Source organism: Bipolaris victoriae (genome assembly GCF_000527765.1).
Source record: "Bipolaris victoriae FI3 unplaced genomic scaffold scaffold_3, whole genome shotgun sequence".
NCBI classification, from domain to species: Eukaryota; Fungi; Ascomycota; class Dothideomycetes; order Pleosporales; family Pleosporaceae; genus Bipolaris; species Bipolaris victoriae.
The window spans coordinates 440,272-462,269 of record NW_014575389.1 but is presented as its reverse complement, the minus strand read 5'-3'; the positions used below and the strand labels follow the sequence as shown (position 1 = coordinate 462,269).

The 21,998-nt window shown below is 52.1% G+C and overlaps 6 protein-coding genes across 6 annotated transcripts; 2 read left to right on the top strand and 4 right to left on the bottom strand.

The window, feature by feature from the left end:
- Nucleotides 1–125: 125 nt before the first annotated feature.
- On the bottom strand, nt 126–2,038 carry COCVIDRAFT_33277 (hypothetical protein; the record flags this gene model as incomplete). The annotated part of the gene is made up of 3 exons (XM_014706521.1): nt 126–667; nt 722–1,813; nt 1,870–2,038. The coding sequence occupies 3 exons, from the start codon at nt 2,036–2,038 to the stop codon at nt 126–128; spliced, it is 1,803 nt and encodes a 600-aa protein (XP_014562007.1).
- Nucleotides 2,039–2,822: 784 nt separating this feature from the next.
- COCVIDRAFT_85393 (hypothetical protein) lies at nt 2,823–3,794 on the bottom strand (the record flags this gene model as incomplete). Its single annotated transcript, XM_014706520.1, has 1 exon — nt 2,823–3,794. The coding sequence occupies one exon, from the start codon at nt 3,792–3,794 to the stop codon at nt 2,823–2,825; it is 972 nt and encodes a 323-aa protein (XP_014562006.1).
- Nucleotides 3,795–5,373: 1,579 nt separating this feature from the next.
- Nucleotides 5,374–8,624, bottom strand: COCVIDRAFT_11683 (hypothetical protein; the record flags this gene model as incomplete). Its single annotated transcript, XM_014706365.1, has 2 exons — nt 5,374–8,326; nt 8,401–8,624. 2 exons carry the CDS (start codon nt 8,622–8,624, stop codon nt 5,374–5,376), a joined length of 3,177 nt encoding a protein of 1,058 aa, XP_014561851.1.
- A 788-nt stretch (nt 8,625–9,412) lies between these two features.
- COCVIDRAFT_85232 (hypothetical protein) lies at nt 9,413–9,937 on the bottom strand (the record flags this gene model as incomplete). Its single annotated transcript, XM_014706519.1, has 1 exon — nt 9,413–9,937. The coding sequence occupies one exon, from the start codon at nt 9,935–9,937 to the stop codon at nt 9,413–9,415; it is 525 nt and encodes a 174-aa protein (XP_014562005.1).
- A 3,958-nt stretch (nt 9,938–13,895) lies between these two features.
- On the top strand, nt 13,896–16,784 carry COCVIDRAFT_85648 (hypothetical protein; the record flags this gene model as incomplete). The annotated part of the gene is made up of 5 exons (XM_014706518.1): nt 13,896–13,916; nt 13,971–14,124; nt 14,185–15,800; nt 15,848–16,513; nt 16,572–16,784. 5 exons carry the CDS (start codon nt 13,896–13,898, stop codon nt 16,782–16,784), a joined length of 2,670 nt encoding a protein of 889 aa, XP_014562004.1.
- Nucleotides 16,785–19,575: 2,791 nt separating this feature from the next.
- On the top strand, nt 19,576–21,842 carry COCVIDRAFT_22239 (hypothetical protein; the record flags this gene model as incomplete). Its single annotated transcript, XM_014706392.1, has 2 exons — nt 19,576–20,197; nt 20,278–21,842. The coding sequence occupies 2 exons, from the start codon at nt 19,576–19,578 to the stop codon at nt 21,840–21,842; spliced, it is 2,187 nt and encodes a 728-aa protein (XP_014561878.1).
- Nucleotides 21,843–21,998: the final 156 nt, after the last annotated feature.

Sequence of the window (21,998 nt, the reverse complement as noted above, 5' to 3'; positions counted from 1 at the left end):
CGTGACATGAACAATCACGGGGTATGTACATCACAATACTACTGCTATAACTTCAGGCTGTGGGCAACATATATGGACATATATAGCACTAGAGCTTACAAAGAAAATAATTTTACATTTCCCCATCAAGTGAACATAAACCTTGGACATGTGGTACCAGGCTCGCTGCTCTTCCGACATTGCATGTCTTGCACCGGAGAAAAGACATCCTCCCAATCAATGCCCAGACTAAAAGTATCATACGGCTGGTCATCATACACCAGTTGCGTAAAGTCTACAATAGGCTCAGGTATGTACTGTGCAGTGTCTTGGAGCGTCATCGGGACAAGAATATGGTCTTGGGAACCTAGTACCGGCGCCACTGGTATCAAATCACTCTGGAATGGTGGTGGGCTGGGCGCAGATGCAGGCGTGGCCTGGTGAGAACTGCCTATAGAGCTAGCACTAGCACGTCGACCGGTATTGAAGTCAGCAGTGTGAGGCGGATGAGACTGGTTTAGTAGATCTTCTTCGCAACGACGGATAATTTGAGCGACACGCTGTAGAAGTTGCTGTTCGACTGGACTAGGCATCTGTTCAGCTTCCATGTGCAGCTCCTCTTGCACGCGACGAAGCAGATCTCTGCGGAATCTTCGTGAGTCTTCACTTGGCGATTCGCAGTCATAAACTTTTTTTCATGTCAGTACGTCAGGCGGAAATTTGAATAAAGGAAGTGACATACATGGACTGGGAATGTCCGCAGTCGGAACCCCTGGAAAAAGAATATGATAAACATCTCTCCACTTGTCTTCTTCTAGCCTCAGTCCAGTGGTACGTTTTCTCAGCGTCCAGATTGTTTCCCTATCAATGCCGTCAATTTGTTGGGTGGACGATCTCTCACATTGCTGCAACCGCACATGATTCAGTTGCTCCTTGTCTGACTTAAATTTTGCGTAGCAGATTGGACAGAAGATTGGCTGAGCATGTGACCGATATAAATGCTCCTTCATCCTATGGACAGTCGTCCAACCAGGGCCGGGACAAGTACGCCGATTGCGGTATCGATTCGGATCATGCTTGTAGAACGGACATGCGAACCGCGCACCCATATCTGATTCATCCAAGGTTACGATCGACCCCCGCCGCCTCTTATTTGGTCTGTCCTCGTCATCATCCTCTGGCGGCGGACTACCGTCCTGGCGTGTTTTTCTCTTCGATCCGGAGCTCGACGATGTTTTGCGGCTGTGTCCTGTGGAAGTAGAGATTCCAGACTGAGAGCTTGGGGTGTTGTTTCCCGCACACTGTTTGTAAGCTGCATGTCGTAGGCTAATCTCAACCTTCCTGATGATCAAGTCGATGACCTTGAGAATAGACCTCGGTTTTTGAGCGATGGAAGGCCCATTTCTATACTCATCTTCATCGTCACTGACATCCGTGCTTGTGTACATGTCGCAGCTACTGGTTGAAGATATTGAAACGATGGATAGTGCCCTCTGCTCCGGTCGATTGCGTGACGGGAGATTGTCGTTCACCCATCTCTCTATATCTTCATCTTGAGAAGCTGTCTGGGTTTGCAGAATCTCCGCAGGTCCGTCGCTATAGATAATCTCTAACTCGGGGGACCAAGGAAAGCTTCGCGGAATACCGCGGTCCGGGATAAATGTTGCGGGGTGACTTGAGATTCCCCGGTCCGAACTAGCTTTTGCATCATCACTTAAGATGGTTCCCCGTCCAAAGCGCTTTATGGTATCGAAGTTGAGGTGTGTCTGAAAAGAGGTGGGTTTAGAGTTAAGCAGGATACTTGGCACGCGTGGAAATGTCGAGGGAAGTAGGTCTGCTGTGGTGTTAATGATCAAGGCTCTGAGAGATGTACAGACAAGGCGTACGTACCCTGCTCTACCACGGCTATTTCCAAGGGCGAGAGCGGATCCGGATCGCTGTTATAGCCAGAATCTCGGGTTCTCGAAGAGGAAAGCGAGTCCCTTCTTTGGACATGCTTACTCATGCTCAGCTTGGGCAATCTGGTGTGCGAGTTTGTGCACGACGGCATGGTCTCCATTGCGCAGAGATAGCGGTAGCGTTGGACGAGATTGCTCTGAGTCGCAAACTCGGACAGCCAGCATATATGAGAGGCGTCAGCTTGGTCAAGAAATTCATGACGGAATTGGCAATTGCCTAGACGGCTCTCATAAGCGTATGGACCCCATTGCGCGAATGCGCAAAACGTGGGATCAGCGTAGCAGACGCCTCCCGCCGACCCGTCATCAGCCGAACGCCAGGCCTGCACACCAATCAACCACGCAGTATCGATTCTGCCTCGGCTGCATGGACAGCGCAGAATGAGCAATAAGGCGTTGGGTGGCTGTGTAGCATTGATGAGCAAGGTGCTTGTGATACTGGTGGATGACACCTGTAGGCCATTCGAAGCGGGAATGGCGCCACGACTAGCAGCAAAAGAAACAGCCGTGGGGCTAGAACATGGCAAGGCAACCATTTAGGTTCACCTTGTTCATCCAGCTTTACACCGGAATAAATCACACCACCTGCAAAACTCGTCCTACACAAGAGCTGCTCTTTCACGTCATCTTAATTGGCCATAGTCATGCTCCTTGACAGCAGTATTGCTGTTAAGAAAAAGATGGGCAGTACATCTGTAAAAGCAAGATTCCATGATGTCCAGTCCTCCACAACGCCACACCCAAACCTAGTCTCGAATCACATGCCCAGTATCCCATAGCTAAACCGTCCTTCGGAGAACCGACATCGACACCTCTGTTCCCTTGTTTAGAGGCGTTCTAGATATCATCATCATTATCATCATCACCGCCATCACCACCTCGCCACTACGTCTTCAGCTGCTTTTTAAACAACGGCTTCCGATAATTCTCAAGTCCAGCCGTGTTCTCAAACCCCACAAAAGGGGAAGGATAGTCATTCTTCATAAGCCTTGCATCCTTGGCCTGAATAGTCACTCCCTCGCGTTTAGCAGTCTCGTATAACCTGCCATGTACACAAGCACTATGTACCTCCATTACCCCCATCTTCTCGAACATCTTGCTGTAGATGGCCTTAAGACGCGTGACTTCATCTCTTTGTCTGCAGTACTTGAAGCCGTAGTCGCGCCGAAGGCTAGCTGGTGGGTTCGCGTTATTGGTATCGTGGATGAATTGCTTCAGACGCCATACCGTGGGACGCTGCTCGGCTGGCGTGGTGAGGAATGTTTCCAGGTGGGGGGAAAGTTCGCGGAAGTTGCCATATCCCTTTGTGTCGAATAGAGTTGCTAGATTACACGTCTCTAGAGTGTGCTGGGGCTCGCGGAAGCTGTCTGGACTGTCTGTTTCCTGGATGAGGACGGCGTAGAGACCTGCAAGTCGTCGCTCGTCTTCTTCAGTCGTAGTGCAGACAAACCCAAAGGAGTACCAGGCGCTTTCGTGTTTTGGAAGCAGGTGGCCACGTGAAGCGGTTTGGATGAGTAGGGCGACTTCTTGCTTCGTTCTAGGCTCGGGCTTGCGCGTTGCTGTCACAGATTCTGTTCGCAGCTTAAGAGGCAACGACGGGGTCCGGCCGCCATGTTGTTGTAAATGTATAGCCTCTTCGAGTTTGCGTGATGGCTGTTGAGTGCGACCCGCAGACGACAATGATCCGTTGCTCTCCGCAGCGTTCTCAAAAGCCTGCGACTTACTGGCAACTGAGACAAGAGTGCTATACGCCTCTCTAGGAAAGCCTAGTTTGCCGGTGAGCACAAACAGCTCATCTGCAAACGAGGCATCCCTGATGAGGCCGTTCAACCGCTCTTGAAGTTCCGTCTCCGTCATCATGCCAAATGCCAGCATAATCAGTTTATTCATGTCTTTCATCACCTCGGTGTACGCTTGGACATCATGGAAGAGATGAATAATCTGTTTGCCAAGTGTGTGATCGAACTCGCAGTGATCATTGTCAATACCAAAGCCGAACATCTGGGTGACCAAGTCGGCAAGGATGCTCTGATGGGCTTTGAAGCTGCGCTGAAGGCGGTAGATAATAGCGTTTATCTCATCGTATGAAAAGACTAGAATCGTATCCCACAGGTAATCCGTTAAGTTTTGAAGCGCAGAGTCTGTTCGTGTCAGTGACAAGACAAGCGGGTAGGGAACAGAACGGTCGTACGTACCTGTGGGGTGAGCTGCAATCGCCGCGCATATCTTCTCAATTTCTTTGAGTCCCTCTTCTTTTCCGATGCGTGTATGCGGCTTTCGCAGAAGATATCGCTCTCTGAGGCGCTCTAGGATAGACGACACCTCAATTGAATTCATCTTGGTCGAATCCGCTTAGTTGTCTAGCCGGGTCGTGTAAGTACTTCTCTGATCTGTCTCGTTGATCAAGTCGTAGCGATCAGTTGAAGTAGTCCCTCCCGCAGGCACCTTCTCGTAGTGAACCCAAACCCCCTCCAACCACTTCGTATCCTACACCCTCAGTCAGTAAATCCCACATCAACCAAACCCATCTTACCGCATACTCACCGCCCAAATCACAACCTCAGCCACCCAACCAACAGCCTCCTACCAACGAAACCGTACCCACGTTCAGAATTCGATGTCGCGGTCAGGCAGGAAAGAGATCAGGTTCGCCTTGATCAAGTCGTTGCACTCGGTGTACGGAGGGAGGAGAGAGAAACAACTCAAATCGCGCCCTGATGTAGTAAGTATCAACCAACCCGTACCCACGTCCAGAATTCAGTGTCGCAGTCAGGCAAGAAAGAGATCCAAGTCCACCTCGATCGCGTCGTTACCCCCGTTACCCTCGTCGTACGGAAAGAGAGACACAACTCCAATCGCGCCCTAATACAGTAACTAACCTATAGTACCGACGACGGGAGTGCGCTAGCGGCTCCGCCTTCACCTTCGTTTGCACCGGTCTGTGCTATTACTCGCTGAGAGAGAGAGAGCGAGAGGCAGACGATGTGATTTGCGGGGGAATTTCATGGCTGCAAACGGGGTGAGGGCGGGGTCAAACAAGCGGTAGTCGAGTTGGGTCAGGATTGGAACGAGGGTTTTCGAGGGAAATAGTGGCAGTGAGGGCGGGAGCGGGAGGTGGAGAGTAGCGGAAGTGGTTGTGCTTATGAGGGAGGGGTGAGAGAGGTCTGAATGAAAATCAGGCTGTATCAAGAGATGAAGTGAGATTAAGAGATGGCATGAGGCTGAAAATCGTGACATGATACGTGAAGATGAGAGATCTTTTTTTTCTCTTTGACATCTTCCCTAGACGCCCTGGTATAGGGAAAATATTCATGAATACAATCACAAACAATAAGACATGTACAGCCACTCGTGCTTTGAAATTACTTTCTTGTACTGCATCTTTTCTTTCAAATCCAAATGACAATACATCGCGGACATATTTCTTACATTTGTCTCACCCACCAAACCCAAATACCTCCGCTGTACTCAACATACTCATCCTCGTACCCCAAAGCGCAATGGCAATGCTGACAATATCCACGACAAGCAACACGGCGGCGCCAACCATGAATCTCGGGTTGAAGATGCGGTACAGCATCAAATGTCTCCTAAGGTGGCCTGCCCACATGGTCGTTGCCAGATTGATTGTAGCATAGAAGAGAATGTGGGTAGCCACAGCCTTCGCCACGACACTCAGCAAACCCTTCTTCTGCGGCTTAACCTTCCACAAAACAAGGGCGGGGACAGCGACTGCGCACAGGATCTGGGCACCAAAGGTGTTAAGAATGACAAGAATGGGTGTCCATGGGTAGCGAATCTTAGCAAGTGGGATAAAGGCCGATTCCCACTGGATGCTTGAGAGCGTGGCTTGATGGCCTGTTTTGAAGAAGTGGAAAGATCCAAGAAGGCCTAGGACAACGGGGCCGATTGGGGACTGGCGCAAGTTGTTCGTGTCCATTATCTCGAAAAGGGAGAAGAGCTGCCAGACTAAGATACCAATGGCACCAGCTCCCATTGGCTTCTGGAGGAGGGTAATGGCAAGATACCAGATGGTGATGAGAAGGGCATAGCGCGAGCCCTCAACATTTGCAAATCCGAGAACAGTGACCGCCTCTTTCGGTGCACCATTCGCATCCTTGCTGTCTTTGTCGATGATGACATTGAGGAGAGGCTTCGACCAGTTGTAGATCGAGTACCCAAACGCCATGCTGATGGCCAGTACAATTTGTGCTAGGAAGCGCTTCGTGATGCGGATGACGTTCACCCAGTCAGGTAGCCACTCGCCATCGTCTGCGGCATCTAGAGCCCAATAAGCTGCCGAAAGCATCAGCCCAAAGCGCAATGCTAGCCCTATCCAAAGAGTTGCGTTGTGCTGATAGCTCTTTGTGCCCTCGTAGTAGCTCTTGATAAAAGTAGGAATGAGAATAGCGACAGTGACAGGAATGAGAAGCTGCCATGGTGCAGAAGTAGTGGACAACGCAGAAGCATAGTACGTGGACTTGCAGTAGGGCATTTGCTCTTCTCTGCAAAGCCTTGAGAAACTGGCGACTCTTAGCAGGGCGGTGAAGAGAATAGAATGGTAGGCGCCCAATGTTCGGTCTGCAAGGCGCCTTTGGCGGAGTGAGGAGATGAGTGCAAGAACGCCAAATGTCGTCAAAAAGTGGAGCAAGATTTCGTCTTCCCAGATTGTGAACGAGTTGGCTGCAAAGCCGGCAGAGAGTGCAAAGGTGAATACAACGCTTGCCCAGCCCCAGATGGTGTTGGGCATAAGAGGCATCATGCGGTAGCTAAGGACATAGAATGTAGATGCGCAGCCAATGATTCCAGAGAGCGCAGAAGAGAGGACAACCACATGCGATCTTGCATCCTCGGGCATGAAGACGGTGATACCAACACCGACGATACCTCCCAAGGCCAGACCAATGGCGCCTCGAGTGAAAAAGACGGGTGTAACCTCGGTACGGTCTCCATGCAGAATTCTAGCGTAGAGCGCGAGAACGATCAGACTAGACGCTAGGATCGTAACACCACTTATCATTCTTGGAATGTCGAACCTGGCCCAAAGGTCCCGACAAAGACTGAGGGTGTCGTGTTGGTAAGCAGAGAAGGCGTCGTAGACTTGGCGCATTTGCGCACTATTCGCCTTAGACTTTCCGAGTAAGTTCCATGCGTCATTTGCACTCGTCCATAGAGAGAGCGAGGTAGCTCTGGCACTATCAGGAATACCTCGCGCCTGTGCGTATTCATGCTGGTATTTGTGGATCTGTGCAGCGGTCATGCGGTTGACAGCTGCGAGGTTCGCGAAGTTGTCTCCTTTCTTTCCAATGAAAGCTTCCTCAATCGGCTTGCCAAGGTTGTTGAATGGTATTGGCATACCTAGCAAGAGCGAAAGAGTTGGAACAAGGTCAATCTGGCCGACCGGCCGGACATGAGCGTTGCGCGGAGGAGTGACGTATGAAGGGTCGCTACGTCCAAAGATACCCTTTTTGGAGTACATCCAGAGAGCAGCCTGAATTTCATCATCCGACTCTCCTCCGTGATCTCCCTTTGCATCCATGCCATGGTCACCCATGACTACCAAAAGCGTATCATCGTCAATCTCATTGATCATGCGACGGAAGACATTGTCCATTTCATTCAGTTTCGCAGTCATAGCGGGGTGGTCGGGACCGTAACGATGTCCAGCATGGTCTACGCCCAGGTAGTGGCCGAAAATGACATCCCACTTGCTTGCATTCTCAGCCTTTAGCAGTGGGAAGATGTGCTCGGTGACGCCGTTGTCTACTGTATGTAGATCCCAGACATTGAACGAATCGTACGCGTGCGTGAGATTTGGCTCAAAATAGTCGGCGAAAAGTGCATGCCACGTGTCGTCTCCAAGATGCACCAACCTCTTGCTTGCGTTCTTCAACTGACCAACAATATTGTCTTCATGAATTGCCTGACCTGCAAAGTTGCTTCCCACATCGATAAAAGTTGGTAATGTGCCCGTTGTGAGCCCCTTTAATCTCTGCATCGTGGCCGTTGGCGGATCCGCGATGAAGGGAAGGAGAAAGGCATTCTCAGGCTGATTCATAGCCGTCTCGTACAGGACAGGAAACGCATTATGGAAGTGGCGTGGAGCAACTGGCGGCCACTCAGAGGGGTCCACAGCAGCATCAACCAGATTGGCAGGTTCGAATTGAGCCTTGTAAGGCACGGTAAAATCATATCTGAGCGCATCGACAATGATCACAACCGCCTTTTCAAAGGTCTTGGGGTGCCAGCATCCCTTCTCTGGATTGCCCGTAGTATACGAGTTTGCTGCGTCGATAGGAGGCAACGCACATTCCGACTTGTGGTCGAGAACCAATCGCGTAAGGAGGAAACCGCTCGTGAATAGGTATATACCGAAAACGTGAAGTACACTAGCGCGCGTCAGATAGATTCGCAATACGCGCTCTCTCCAAGCCTCAGTGGAGCTGAACCGAACTGCACTTACAGCATGAAACAAAAGAAAGCCACGAGGATACCGTGCGAGGCCTTGAAGTGTACCTGACTAAGCTTTTTCACCTTGTCTGGATCATGCACCATAGTCCGCGGAGGCTGTGCCGCTTGTTGTTGTTGCTGCTGCTGCTGCTTTTGCGGTGCATGCTGTTGACCTTTTGGAGTGCTTTTCTGACCGGTGATCTCGGACAGCGGAGTAAACACCTCACGGTTCGCCATGGCGACGGAAGAGAGGAGGCCAATCGGCGAATACTAAATGCCAATCGAAATCTGAAGGAAATTGAGATGGCTCAATGGGCCTCAAGGAGCGACAGAATCCATGAGAAGAAAGTTGTTGCGGAGTTTACGCGAGTGAGGGTTTGTTGCGGACATGCTAGTAGAGTGGATCGTCGTAATGCCAAGCCCGCACCAATAATACGCACCTGCCATCGAGGTGCACGACCAGCATGGCTGGCCGAGGATCTGATACACTTTGACTTGCTTTTCAGATATTTTGTTGAAGAAGGATGATCAAAGACGACACGAAACATGGCAATGGCAAACAGCGAGCACTGACGTCAATCGAGGCTCATTGGTTGATTGCCCTGGTGTTGCTTTGTCAGAACTCGAGGACATCACGGGACAGCAGCAGATGTGGTTTTTTTTTATCGATAATGGCTTGTATTGGCTCTCATGCTGCTCGATGCAGGAGCTCGAGAGGAGTTAAGATAGCATACATTAATGAATAAGAGTTATATAAGAGGTGCAGAACCTCGTTGAAGAGATGGCCAAATCATGCAGGGGGGTATACAACTAATTGGCCAGTCAACTCCGAGAATATACATGTGTAGTGCCACCACCGTGCTTGTCATGCTTCAGAAAGGTTGAGCGAAGCTGGCATTCAGCGCGGTATAGCCGTCATCAAAGTCAAGTCGGTCATAGCCAAGTGGCTCGAGGGCCCGGGCTGCCAGACCTGTTCGAGGGCGATGGCCTGGTCGGGTGATTATCGTTTAGGGTTGGAGTAAAGATTATGAGTAGTACTTGTCGTCCTTCTCCTTCAGGCCGCCCATACGATCCAAGTCGAGGGAATCGAAGCGGTCTGATGCGTCCTGCTGGTAGGCTGGGAGGTCCTCGCGCAGAGGCTCGAGGCCAACGCTATGGTCTCCAACACGAACGACGACAACACGGCCAGAGTGCTGCTTGCCCGACTCGTCAACCTCGTCGGGGAAGGTGATGCGAATCTCGGGCACTGGGCTGGTGGGGCTGTCCATGAGGGTCTGCTTTTCTGAGTAGGTGATGACGGACTCGCGGCCTTTGTATGGCATGGCGGTGATGGTCAAGTGGTTGATATTTGATTGACGCTTCTCGTAGATGGGGAGTTCTGGGGTGGCTTGTTCCATTTTCCTTGCGCGACGGAGGCTCCGTAGGAAGAGCAGGCCTGTGATGCTTGCTACGCCGAGCAAGGCCAACATGACGAGGGTGATGAGGAGCGTCAGATGGGTGTCGCTGAGGCTGTCGTCCTCGTCGCGCTTGAATAGGTTGATGTTCATCATTGTGATTGGATTTGGTTTAGTTTTGGTTGTGTTTAGTTTGTGTGGTCGTTAAGGCGTATCGATGGCGTGCAGAGTGCTCAGTGTGCGATGGCTGCGATTAAAGAATGCAGTCGCTGGGTGGGAGTTAGTATCCATCGCTCTAGGGGTGGTGGTAGTGTTGCTGGCGCAGTCATGATGTCGTCGCTGTCTGGCTGGAGATGCTTGGCGAGACGCTGACGGATGACGAGCGGACAGTTTCGGATACGCACCTAAGAGAGCACCGGCGTTTCGCAGGTGAGTAGATAGGGAACGAGAGACACAAGTAGGAAAGAGCGTAAGTGCGAATACCGCTGAAAGAGTGAAGCGATGATTCGGCGTAGGCAAAAAAATGATTGAACAATGGGCAGGACCGTAGGAAAAGGTGGGCAAAGAGATCAAGGCAAGAGGGAGGAGACGTTATTTTGACGGCGCAGGGCAAGAAGCGCCTCGCAGTCTGCCAATGCAGGTACACAGAACGTCGACTGCTAGGCAGCCAATCACCCGTCCGCGCTAGAACGCGTCCCCCTACCGGACAGACCAAAAAGGCGAAGGAGCCGCGCGCTAGGCCCAGAAGAAGCATCGCAATAAAGACGTCTGCACCATGCCCATCCTCTCTGGCTCTTAATTTGGCACCATTATCAGAGCCAGTCGTTCGTCCCGCCGTGGCCACCAACAAAAAAAAAGGGGAGCATGGCGTTTGGCTGCGCGCCTAACGACGTCGTAGGGTTTGGGCTGCATGCACCGAAGCCCAGCGGCGGCCAGGACAGGATAGGACACGAGGAGGGCCAGAGGGCAGCGCAAGCAAGCAAGCAGACGGACAGAATGAGATGGACAGGATGAGAGCATCAAACAGCAATAACAAACGAATCGCGTTATGGCCGGGAACATCTGGGCAGTGCAAGGAGCGGTAATACGCACAACGGGGGGGCCAGCGGCTAGGCGAGAGGTCGAGACTCTGCACGGTGGATCGTGAGTGGATCGCGAGGGTCAGCACGTCCGCGCTGTGCTGTTCGGTTGAGGAGAGGTCCCCAGACTATGTACCTTGGGACTGGCAGGTTGCATGTTGCGTTAAGCTCATTGGGACCGAGACGTTATGCGTTTGAGTCGGTAAATGACAAGAGCAACAGATCCAACGGCGCCGAGAAGCGGGACGCATTGCATTGTCATTGTTGCTTGAGACGAACGTCTTGCGCGGGCTGTGGAGCGATACAGCATCATCCATGGTGATAACACGCGGCACAGCAACGCGCGGATGTATGGAGCGAACAGCTTGACAAACGTCACAGCCGACGGGGTGCAGGGAGCGCCATGTGGTGATGGGACTAAAGCGACTTCATGGGCGTCTCCCCCTGGGCTCAACAAGCCGGGGCTGCTATAGCTGCTATAGCTGCTATAGGCCTTGCTAGGTGTATGCCTTGCCCTGTCTATTATTTTTTGGGTGCCCGGGGCCGGCTTTTGCTCCACACTCGAGATACCTAGGCAGTTTATCATAACAGTTGTGGTTTATCGGTAGCACGCGAGCGATGGCCGGATTCCCCGGCATGGGTTGCAGCCGGAACCGCGAGTAAACATTGCATGGGCGACTGCGTTGTTTGATGAGTCTTGGGGAAGCTTGATGCTTTTGCCCCCCTTCTCGACGCCAAGTGCCTGCCTTTTTGGAGATGCGACGCTTGCAGCTTGAGCTCCTGAGGCCCGTCGCAACTTGGGCGGCGAAAAGCAGAGACAGCACTTGGCTAACAAGGCCATGAATAGCGCTGACAATGTGCAACACTGTTGGGGTAGACACGATACGAAAAGACACTTTGCAAGGACGCGGGGGAAACCCAGGATGCAAGCTGTGTAGGCGGCATTTTGATCCAACTAGGGAGGACAAAAAGTCGCGCATCAAAATTTCCAGAATGACATTCGCCGGCCCGCGTTAGGGTACGTAAGTGAGTAAGTAGTGGTGACGCTCGGCCGGGGGGGCTTATTGTGCCACAGTGGCCGTGAGCAGTAAGGTACATAGATAGCAGCAGCAGCAGCAGCAGCAGCAATTGTAGCGGTAATGGACAGACAGCAAGCGGTGTGAGTGTGTACATGAGGTATGGGTGTGTGTGCGTGTGGGTGCGAAGCTTCTTTGCGACGAACCACAAAGTGCGACGGAAAAGGAAGTGCAGTGTGTGCGGGAGGGCGGGGTTAGCAGCTTCTTTGTCACGTCGGTGGGCGGGTGCGCTGGAGGCATTGCCAGAGTGCCAGCACAGCACAAAGGCTCGCACAAGGTGGAGAGGCGGATGGGCTCAGTGGACGCCTTGGATGCAGCGTGCAGCCCTGCAGCGCAAACCCGCAGCTATGAGGCGTTATATTGCAGGGAGCATCGTCAGCGGAGGGCAATCCATGGACGGGGCAGGTCACGAGGCCACAAAGACTCTGGCCGGGCTGGCAAAAGGGTAGGCAGCGAGTACGACGGTGGCTTGGGTTGGGATGATTGCGTTTGCAAACGTGTGTGCAAGGGAAGGGGAGTGAGTGGGTGGGTGGTGCCGGATGCAGGTGTTGTGTGTGTGTACGTGTAAGAGAAGAGAGCAAGCAAGCAGGCCGAGGCTGAGGCTGAGTGATTCTCTGGTGTATGTAGTGCTTGTTTGCGGCTGGGCGATGGTCTCTTACTACCATTTGCTAAGTACTACTACTATTACAACGGCAAGTACATGCTCTCTCTCCCCCCAAGACAGAAGCCCGGGCACATGACAGGGCAGTGGTGAAACACGCTCGGGCTGGACATGATGCTCCACGACTCCTGTCCATGCGAGGGGAGTGTCTCAGGCTGCCAGACGGGGAGCGCGCAACACAAAAGATCGGCCGGATTGCGCTGCCGCATCGTCCCTGGCTCGGTCTTGGCACACACGAGCGCATTGCAAACCCAGAGTGACAGACACGACGCCTGCGCCCGCTACCGTGTTCTTCTAAGACGACGACGACGCCATCCCCCCCAGCGCTGTCTCTTCAAAGCCTTGCCTGCTTTGCCACCACTACCACACAAACCACCCTCACCACCACCCTCTCTTCCCAAGGCCCTGCAGTCCAATCCTGTCTGGCCCATTCTTAGCGTACCCCAGCGGACGCCAAACTTAGCTGCCGATCCCATCGTCGCCAGGGCCCAGCAGGTCGCATCTTCAGCAAAAAGACGTCTTCACCCACCCCCTCCACTCGTCCTCTGCCTCTGCCCCCCCCCTCCCCGACGCCCACGTCTGTGCTACGACCAAACTCCCTCCCTCTGCGAACCGCACACAATCCCACACAACCCGCCCTGCCCGCCCCCGCTGCACATATAAGACCCAACACCGCCCGTCCTGGCCACCCTCCCGCCCTTGCATCCCCGCTACACTGGTTGTCGACCCTGATGCGTTCCCCGCCTGGCGCGCAACATCATTGCTTAGAATCGCCCATCTACTCTGGCTAGAAAGAAGCGACCAACACCACCACCACTACTACCACCACTGCCATTCGCCAGCCCTACAACAACCCTCCCACTCTACCCAGAGTTCGCTTCCCCACGACCCACGGACGGCCCCCCCAGCTTACCCAACGACTACGCTCATATCACCACATACTTTTGGTCTTTTTTCTTTCCTACCACTACTACTACTACTACTCTCCTCTTCTTCGTCTTTACTGCTGCCACGACCTTGTACACACCTTCTTCACATACTTCTCATTGTGCCCTCCGCTGTGCGAGTCATAATACAAGCGTCGGTGCGCCCAAACTCTCAGCAACTGCCCTGCCTGTGCTGACGCCTGAGCCTTAGTTCGACCCTGACCCATCCACACACACCCACCAGCCACTCTGCGCAGCCTCGACAATCCACTACCCTAATAAACCCCGCAGCCCGCTGCTCGCATATATACACCGCATCCCCTCGCCCCGCCAGTGTACATGAACTCCACGCCCAGCGACCTTAGTCGTAATATGGCCGCCATGACGGGCAATGTGCGTAGCTCCTTCCCCGCCACTCGCCCTGTCCACACTAACCCAATCCCCCAGACCCGATCGCGCGACTTTGGCAATGCCCTCTCGCTCAACGGCACAGACGCCGACCGCACATCACACTCGTCCCCATGGGGCAACAGCATCTGGAATGCCCCGATTGGTGCCTTCCCCTTCGGCTCCGCGGGTAGAGACACCTCGCGCCCTCTAGGTATGCCACCGCAGACAAGTCATTGTGCAAATGCCCTTCACACCACTGACACGTGTGCAGACAACGCTGCCCTCCCCGACGGCAAGACAGGCTCAGGCTCCCTTGTGGCCAACTCGGACACCGAGTGGAGGCCAAGCGCTAGGCAAGTCTGGAGCGAGAAGCCAGCCGGAACCATGTCACAAGCCAGAAGCTCCGCTGTATCGCCGGCAGGAAAGCGGCCAATTGCGCAGGCGCAGCCAGGCCAGCCTTACGCTGATAATACCTCATCTGGTCTATTTGGTGCATCTCGAGGCTCCCTCTCCAAGACCATCAAGCCCTTTTCAGAGACTGCAAATGCAAACTTTGCCTCACGCCCAATTGACGGGCTTAATGCCAGCTTCACAAACTTTGGCTTTAGTCAGCCAGAGACAAACGCCCACCGCCCCGACACCGGCGTCACATCATGGCCTGACACTGCCTCAGTCCACTCTCCCAACGACGACCGCCGCAGCGTGGCTAATTCCGACCATGTCACATCTTCGAGCGGAGCTCCTTCGCGAAGCGGAAGCCTGCCACCCTCGCGACATGGCGCCGAGCCGAGCCAGTTCAACCAGACCATTGACGCTTTCTCGAGGCTCTCGCAAGCTCCGCGCCACGGCTCATCCTTTTCTCTTGCCAATGGTCGCACCTTCCAAGAGCGAAGTGGCTCAATGCAGAGCGATTCATTCCAAGCACTCGGCAGAATGAACTACGAACAAGAACCAGAGTCGCGCATGGCCTCACACAGGGCTTCTATGAGCACCACCAACATTCCTTCGGCCTTTGCGTCTGGAGAGGAGCTTGGCGAAACTTTCAATGGCCACACCTATCTGTCAAATGCGGGTAGAGTGGATGCAGGGTCTTACACTCCGGATGCCTTTCCCAGCAGCCAACTTCGATCCCACCAGTTTGACAACAGCCGAAGTGCTGTAAACGGCACCAGTGTTCGTCAGAGCCCCATGTACTCCCACAGCAGCACACCGCTTGTGTATGATCGTCTGAATCCCTATAGCAGCGAGCAAAACTTGGCCCATCCGAACAATGTCGCCCAACTGCAGAACAAACTAGCTGGCTTCCAGTTGTCACAGCAGGGAAGGCGTAACTTCATTCCTCCGAACCAACTTCATCAGCAACAGTTCCAACACATGTTCCCCGCTGCCCAGCTGCAGAACCCTTTCCAGTATCAGTTTGCCATGGCCAACGGCATGCCTCTGTCTGCACTACCGCAACACATGAACATGGCCCAGATGATGCCTGGCCAACAACAGCCGCCCAGAGGACCCCGCGAACAAAACGCTGCTGATGCACTAGGCGCCATGAGCCCTGAGCTGGCGAATTTCAAGAGAGAGCAGAAGCAGAGTAAGCGATGGGAATTGACCGACATCAAAGGTCACGTGGTTGAATTTGCAGGAGATCAGCACGGCTCACGCTTCATCCAGCAGAAGCTTGAAACTGCAAACAGTGAAGTCAAGGAAAGTGTCTTCAGGGAGCTCGAGGAGAATGCACTCCAGCTCATGCAGGATGTCTTTGGCAACTATGTCATCCAAAAGTTCTTCGAGCACGGTGACCAGACGCAAAAGAAGATTCTGGTTGGTAAGATGAGGGGCCATGTCCTGGAGCTCGCCAATCAAATGTACGCCTGTCGCGTAGTCCAAAAGGTAAGTTTTTCTGGTTGCAAGCATGAACAAAGACTAATAGGGTCTAGGCCTTGGAACACGCCCTCACCGAGCAACAAGCATCCATGGTCAAGGAGCTTGAAAAGGATGTGCTCAAGACTGTCAAGGACCAGAACGGCAATCACGTCATCCAAAAGGTTATTGACCGAGTCCCGATGCACCACATCCAAAAGATTGTTGAGGCTTTTAGGGGCAATGTCGGTGTCTTGTCGGTAAACTCGTATGGCTGCCGCGTCATCCAACGACTGCTCGAAAAGGTGGAAGAACCCCAGCGCAGGTTCATACTTACGGAGCTTCACGCCGAGGGACCAAAGTTGATCACCGACCAATACGGAAACTACGTGACCCAACATGTCATCGAGCATGGCTTGCCAGAGGACCGAGCCAAGATTGTTGCTTTGATCAAAGCACAGTTTTTGGTCTTTTCCAAGCACAAGTTTGCCAGCAACGTTGTTGAGAGATGTCTAATCTGCAGCGACGATGCCCAACGCCGCGAGCTTGTGTCCGTTGTCTTGTCCAAGAACGAGCGTGGTGAGAGCAATGTCATGAACTTGCTTAGGGATGGCTACGGCAACTATGTGATCCAGAAGCTTTTGGACACCCTTACCCGCGACGACTATGAGATGTTTGTTCAGTCACTCAAGCCGGAGCTTGAAAAGGCCAAGAAGGTTATTCCCGGCAAACAGTGCGTATCGGTAAGCTGAGCCCAACAAAATCCGACTGGCTGATAGACGATTGGCTAACTCTTTCCAGGTTGAGAAGAAGATGAACCGCTACGACCGCATAGACTCACCCACCATGCCTACGCCTGCTCTCAGCAGCTCTACTCAGTCACCACTGAGCAGCACAAATCCAAGCACCAACGCATCGACTGTTGATGAGCCTGTACCCAACGGATCGTCTGACAGCAAAACCGATGCAGCCGATGCTACTGGCGGCGTTAACATTGAGAACACCGGCTCTTAGAGTGGTTTCTAGTCGAGAAGCACCTCATTTCCGAGCCTCTGTAAACAGTATTGACAGGACCTGTGAAGTTTCATCTTGTTCATTCCTTGCTTTTTCGCCATGGGCCGGCGTATCTGCATTCTATTGTTCATATACCATACTTGCTTTTCTTCTCTTTCCATTCGTTGTTACATATCCTTTTTTTTTCTCTCCTCAAGCCAGTCTCCCCTGCATTCTCTTTTTCTTGGTCTGGAGCCTCGGGAAAATGTCGTTCAAATGGACATACGGCCACCATGTCTTTGTTTTCTTTCTTTCCATAAACGTTACATGTCACACAAGAAGAACTTCTTCGGAAGTTTCTGACGGGCCTGTTGGCTTATATGGGGGGGGTATTCAATTGTTTTTTTTCTTAAAAAAAATGTCTCTATTCTTGATTCCTTGCTAGAAAAAGCTACCGTTTGGTTGCTGGATCACCATGGTATTGTTGTTACATGTAACGGCGCTATTGGCATGACGAGAGGTATGTCAGGGTTTGAGAGATTGGTGCGAAATACATCCTTTTTCTTTTCTAATGATTACTGTGGTTTCTACATGTAATTGTTTCTTTTGGTTTGTTACTGATTAAGAAAGCAGAATCTATAAAAAAACATTAATTTTACTGTCCTCAAGCGAATCGGAGATTTAACATCTATCAAGTTTGATGTTCCATTCTTATCCATGTCTCTCATCTTTCCCTTCCCTTTCCTTTCTTTCCTTCTTCTCCCCCGCGCACCCAAATATATCCCTTTTTCCGTCTCATCTAAACATAGATTTTCCTTCTCTTCTCAAACGAAACAAAGCCCAATATTCTTGTTTTTTTTTACTTATTCTTGATCCCCCCCTGCCCCCCACCCCCCAGGGGAGTCTGGGAGTCGGGAGCGAGCATAGCACGCACCGGCTTAAGAAAAAGTAAATTGTAGATGGTAGATCATTGATGCAGTCTCCCTTTGCTTATTTCATCTTTTGGTGTTTGTTTTTTTTTGCTAACTAAGGGAGTTCATGTGTGCTTATTTTTGGGGGAGGGGGGGAGGAGGGGACGGCGGGGTTTTTCCAACGGGGCGGTTCGGCGCGTGTGACAGGTAGGGGAGCAGGGCATGGGAGTGTTTGAGGTTTTGTGGTGCTGGGGGGGTTTTGTCCCCGCATACTACTACCCCGTGTTTCAGGGGATTTGGGGGGGCGAGGGTGGTTAATTAATTTGGAGAGCTTGGGGTGGAATCTTGAAGGGGCTTGGTGGTGCTTGTGCTTGGGGTGGTAGGGGTTGGAATGGGGTGGGTTGGTGGGTAAAGGGAATCGAAGTGTGTATGGGAGGGAATTATTGGATGGGATGGTTCGTATATCATGAGGGAGGGTTTAGTCTGACATGCATAGATTGTGAAGGCCTAGCTGCAGCGATGAAGGATGGGGCAAATCTTCTTCTTCTTGAATAGATCGCTTGCCTTACCATTACTGGTTATTCAAAGTTCAAAGAATTTTGAGTGAGAGTTGCGTAAAGAGTCATCTTGGTATTTCCTGTGCGTAGTTCTGTATAGTGAAATAAATCCTAAGACATTAAATAGAAAACAGCCGAAAGAGCCAGATCGTATCACCCATACAAACTGAAGAACATTTTCCATTTGCTCGACTCATACCCGACACACACGTGCGATACCCATGCCTCCGCGGACTCTAAAGATTTCCTTCCTTACAGAGAACATGCTAACACGAAAATGGCAACTTGAATGATACTTATAGCATAATCGGTATACAGACGTCATTAGAAAATGCAGAAAGGATTTGACCCCAGCCAGCACTATCGACTATGGAAATACTTCACTGCAGGGGCACTTATCTGCTCCATAGAGGATAATGGCGGAAGAAATGCAAGTCATGTTCAGCCAGAAAGTCAAGAGGCGACCCTGAATACCTCGTAAACATGACTAGTACAATCAGTTAGAGTTTGGATTTCAGGCTGATCAGGATCAGCGTCACAAGACAGACACATGACCAAGGGCAGTTTGTAAAATTTCATGCTTCGGGTGGAGTCGCTAGGCTAAGTAGGAGCTGTGCTTGTGTACCTTGGGCGCGCGAGTTTCCTATCCAAACCGAAGTCGTATGTTCAACAGGGTAAAGAGACCCATTTTCGCCACTGTAGACATCCCCATGGTACAGATATCTTCTAGACTCCACTGTTTTTTTTTCCTTGCCAAAAGTAAGCACAAGCGTAGGCTAGAACCCCGAGTGTGACTTGCCTTCCTAATGCAGGCTTGAAAAGTTTCTTCCATACTGCGCCTCAGCGGGTGCTTAACTAAACATGGTGATTTGAACGGTCAATCGGTGGCACATGGTTTTTCGTTTCGAGAAATTTTCTGTAATTGGCAGATGAAATAGGCAAAACTACTGCACGTCAGACAGACGCAGATTGCAGAGGACCAAGCCTCCACCAGCCAGTCGGGCCAGTCGGGGTCGCGGAGATTACGTCGTTGGCGGGGGCGGGGCAAGATGCGAGTCGTCGGCAGCGCAGTCGGAGATGCTCATTGATAACGGCCATAGTTTCGCCGAACCACGCGCCACTGCGACTTTGCATGTGCATGCTTCTCTTTTTCTTTGCTGTATGCCTCTTGTGAAATTCAACTTTCGAGCTTCGTGCCGTCCTGTCAGAACTCCAGTCGTCGCGGCATCCGCCCACCAAGTCTCACCTGCAGCTGCTCTGACTCGGCCGACCGTCTCTTTTGCGCAACAGCGCCACTTCCGTACCTCGATCCTGAGGATGCATGCACACGGTACTTCGAGTCATATGACATCTTCAGGCGATGACCTGAAGCTGAGGAACCGCCTCAATGAAAGCCGGAGTCCCTACGTCCGCGGCCACATGAACAATCCTGTCGCATGGCAAATATGGGGACCAGAGGCCATTGAACTCGCCAAGAAGTCAAACAGGCTGATATTCATCAGCATAGGCTATGCAGCTTGCCATTGGTGTCATGTCATGGAACGCGAGTCCTTTGAGAATGATGAGGTTGCGAAGCTACTCAACGAGCACTTTATTCCCATAAAGATTGATCGCGAAGAGCGCCCAGACGTCGATCGCATATACATGAACTATGTCCAGGCTACAACAGGCTCTGGAGGCTGGCCTCTGAACGTCTTTATCACACCCGATCTCGAGCCCATATTCGGCGGCACCTACTGGCCTGGACCGGGATCGACAATGGCTATGGGCGAACACATTGGTTTTGTTGGAATCTTGAAGAAGATCCGGGATGTGTGGAGGGACCAGCGGCAGAGGTGTCTTGAGTCGGCCAAGGAGATTACAGCACAGCTACGCGACTTTGCTGAGGAGGGAAATATAAGCAGAAAGGACGGTGCACCGAATGAGACTCTGGACCTGGAGCTACTGGATGAAGCATATGAAGCGAGTACCACTTGCGCAAACAATACGAAATTGTTACTAACAATGCGTAGCATTTCAAGAAGAGATATGACCAGATCCATGCAGGTTTCGGCAGTGCGCCAAAGTTTCCAACTCCCTCGAATCTCCACTTTCTCCTCAAACTATCGCAATATCCGAACCCAGTTAAAGAAGTTATCGGGGCAAAGGACTGCACGCACGCAAAAGATATGGCTCTGGCAACACTGTCTGCGATGAACAAGGGCGGTATACATGATCAGATTGGAAATGGATTTGCGCGCTACTCTGTAACAAAGGATTGGAGCTTGCCGCATTTCGAGAAGATGCTTTATGATCACTCGCAGCTGCTGGCCGTGTACCTCGACGCATACCTGATGACGAGGAGTCCGGAGCACCTTGGGGCTGTTCACGATATCGCAACATATCTCACGAGCCCGCCCATGCATGCCGAGAGCGGTGGTTTCTATTCATCCGAGGATGCCGATTCATTATATCGTCCAAACGACAAGGAGAAGCGAGAGGGTGCCTTTTACGTGTGGACATTGAAGGAGTTTCAGGATATACTTGGCGAAAGGGATTCTGAGATTCTCGCGCGGTATTACAATGTCAAGGACGAAGGCAACGTTGCTCCGGAACACGACGCACATGACGAGCTCATTAGCCAGAACGTATTAGCCATTACCTCGACACCCGCAGACCTGGCTAAACAGTTTGGCCTCTCCGAAGACAAGGTTGAGAGGATTCTCACAGAGGGCCGACAGAAGCTTCTCGAGCATCGCAACAAGGAGCGACCGCGGCCGGGTCTAGACGACAAGATTGTGGTATCCTGGAACGGTCTCGCTATTGGCGCTCTGGCGCGAACATCGGCTGCGCTGGCATCTCAAGACCCAGCACGTTCCAAGGAGTATCTTGCTGCAGCTGAGAAGGCGGCTGCTTTTCTTCAAAAACACCTCTACAACTCGGAATCCAAGACGCTGATACGTGTGTGGCGCGAAGGCCCCGGCGATGCACCTGGATTTGCCGATGACTACGCCTACCTCATTTCTGGCCTGATCGATCTGTACGAAGCTACATTCAATGACTCGTATCTGCAGTGGGCCGACGACCTCCAGAAAACACAGCTGAAGATGTTTTGGGACAAGCAGCATTTGGGTTTCTTCTCGACGCCCGAGGATCAGACTGACCTCATTATGCGGCTCAAGGACGGCATGGACAATGCAGAGCCAGGCACCAACGGCGTCTCGGCCCAGAACCTCGATCGTCTCGGTGCCCTGCTCGAGGACAGCGAGTACACGCAGCGAGCGCGCGAAACGGCTTCTGCGTTTGAGGCGGAAATTATGCAGCATCCGTTCCTGTTTCCGAGCATGATGGACGCCGTGGTTGCGGGCAAACTCGGCATTAGGCATGCCGTCATTACAGGCGACGGTCAGAAGGTGGATGAATGGCTGAGGCGGTATCGTGAGCGGCCGACCGGTCTCGGGACTGTCAGTCGAGTGGGCAAGGGGACGGGTGAGTGGCTCAAGGCGAGGAATGCCCTGGTGCAGAGTATGGATGCTGCTAAAGAGGGTGTCATGCTGTGCGAGAATGGGGCGTGCAGAGATGCACTGACAATGGACATGTCGAGTTTGGAAGATGCCATGCCGGCGATATGACGTGGGGGGGGGGATACCACTGATGATTAATTGGCGTTTGTAAATACTACGGGCGGGATCATTGTTTGATGATTGTTACATTTATAATGAATCAATATCTCGTGAATGCAGGTGTATGGATTCTGTGACTGAAGTGATTCTTGTTGTATTATTTGT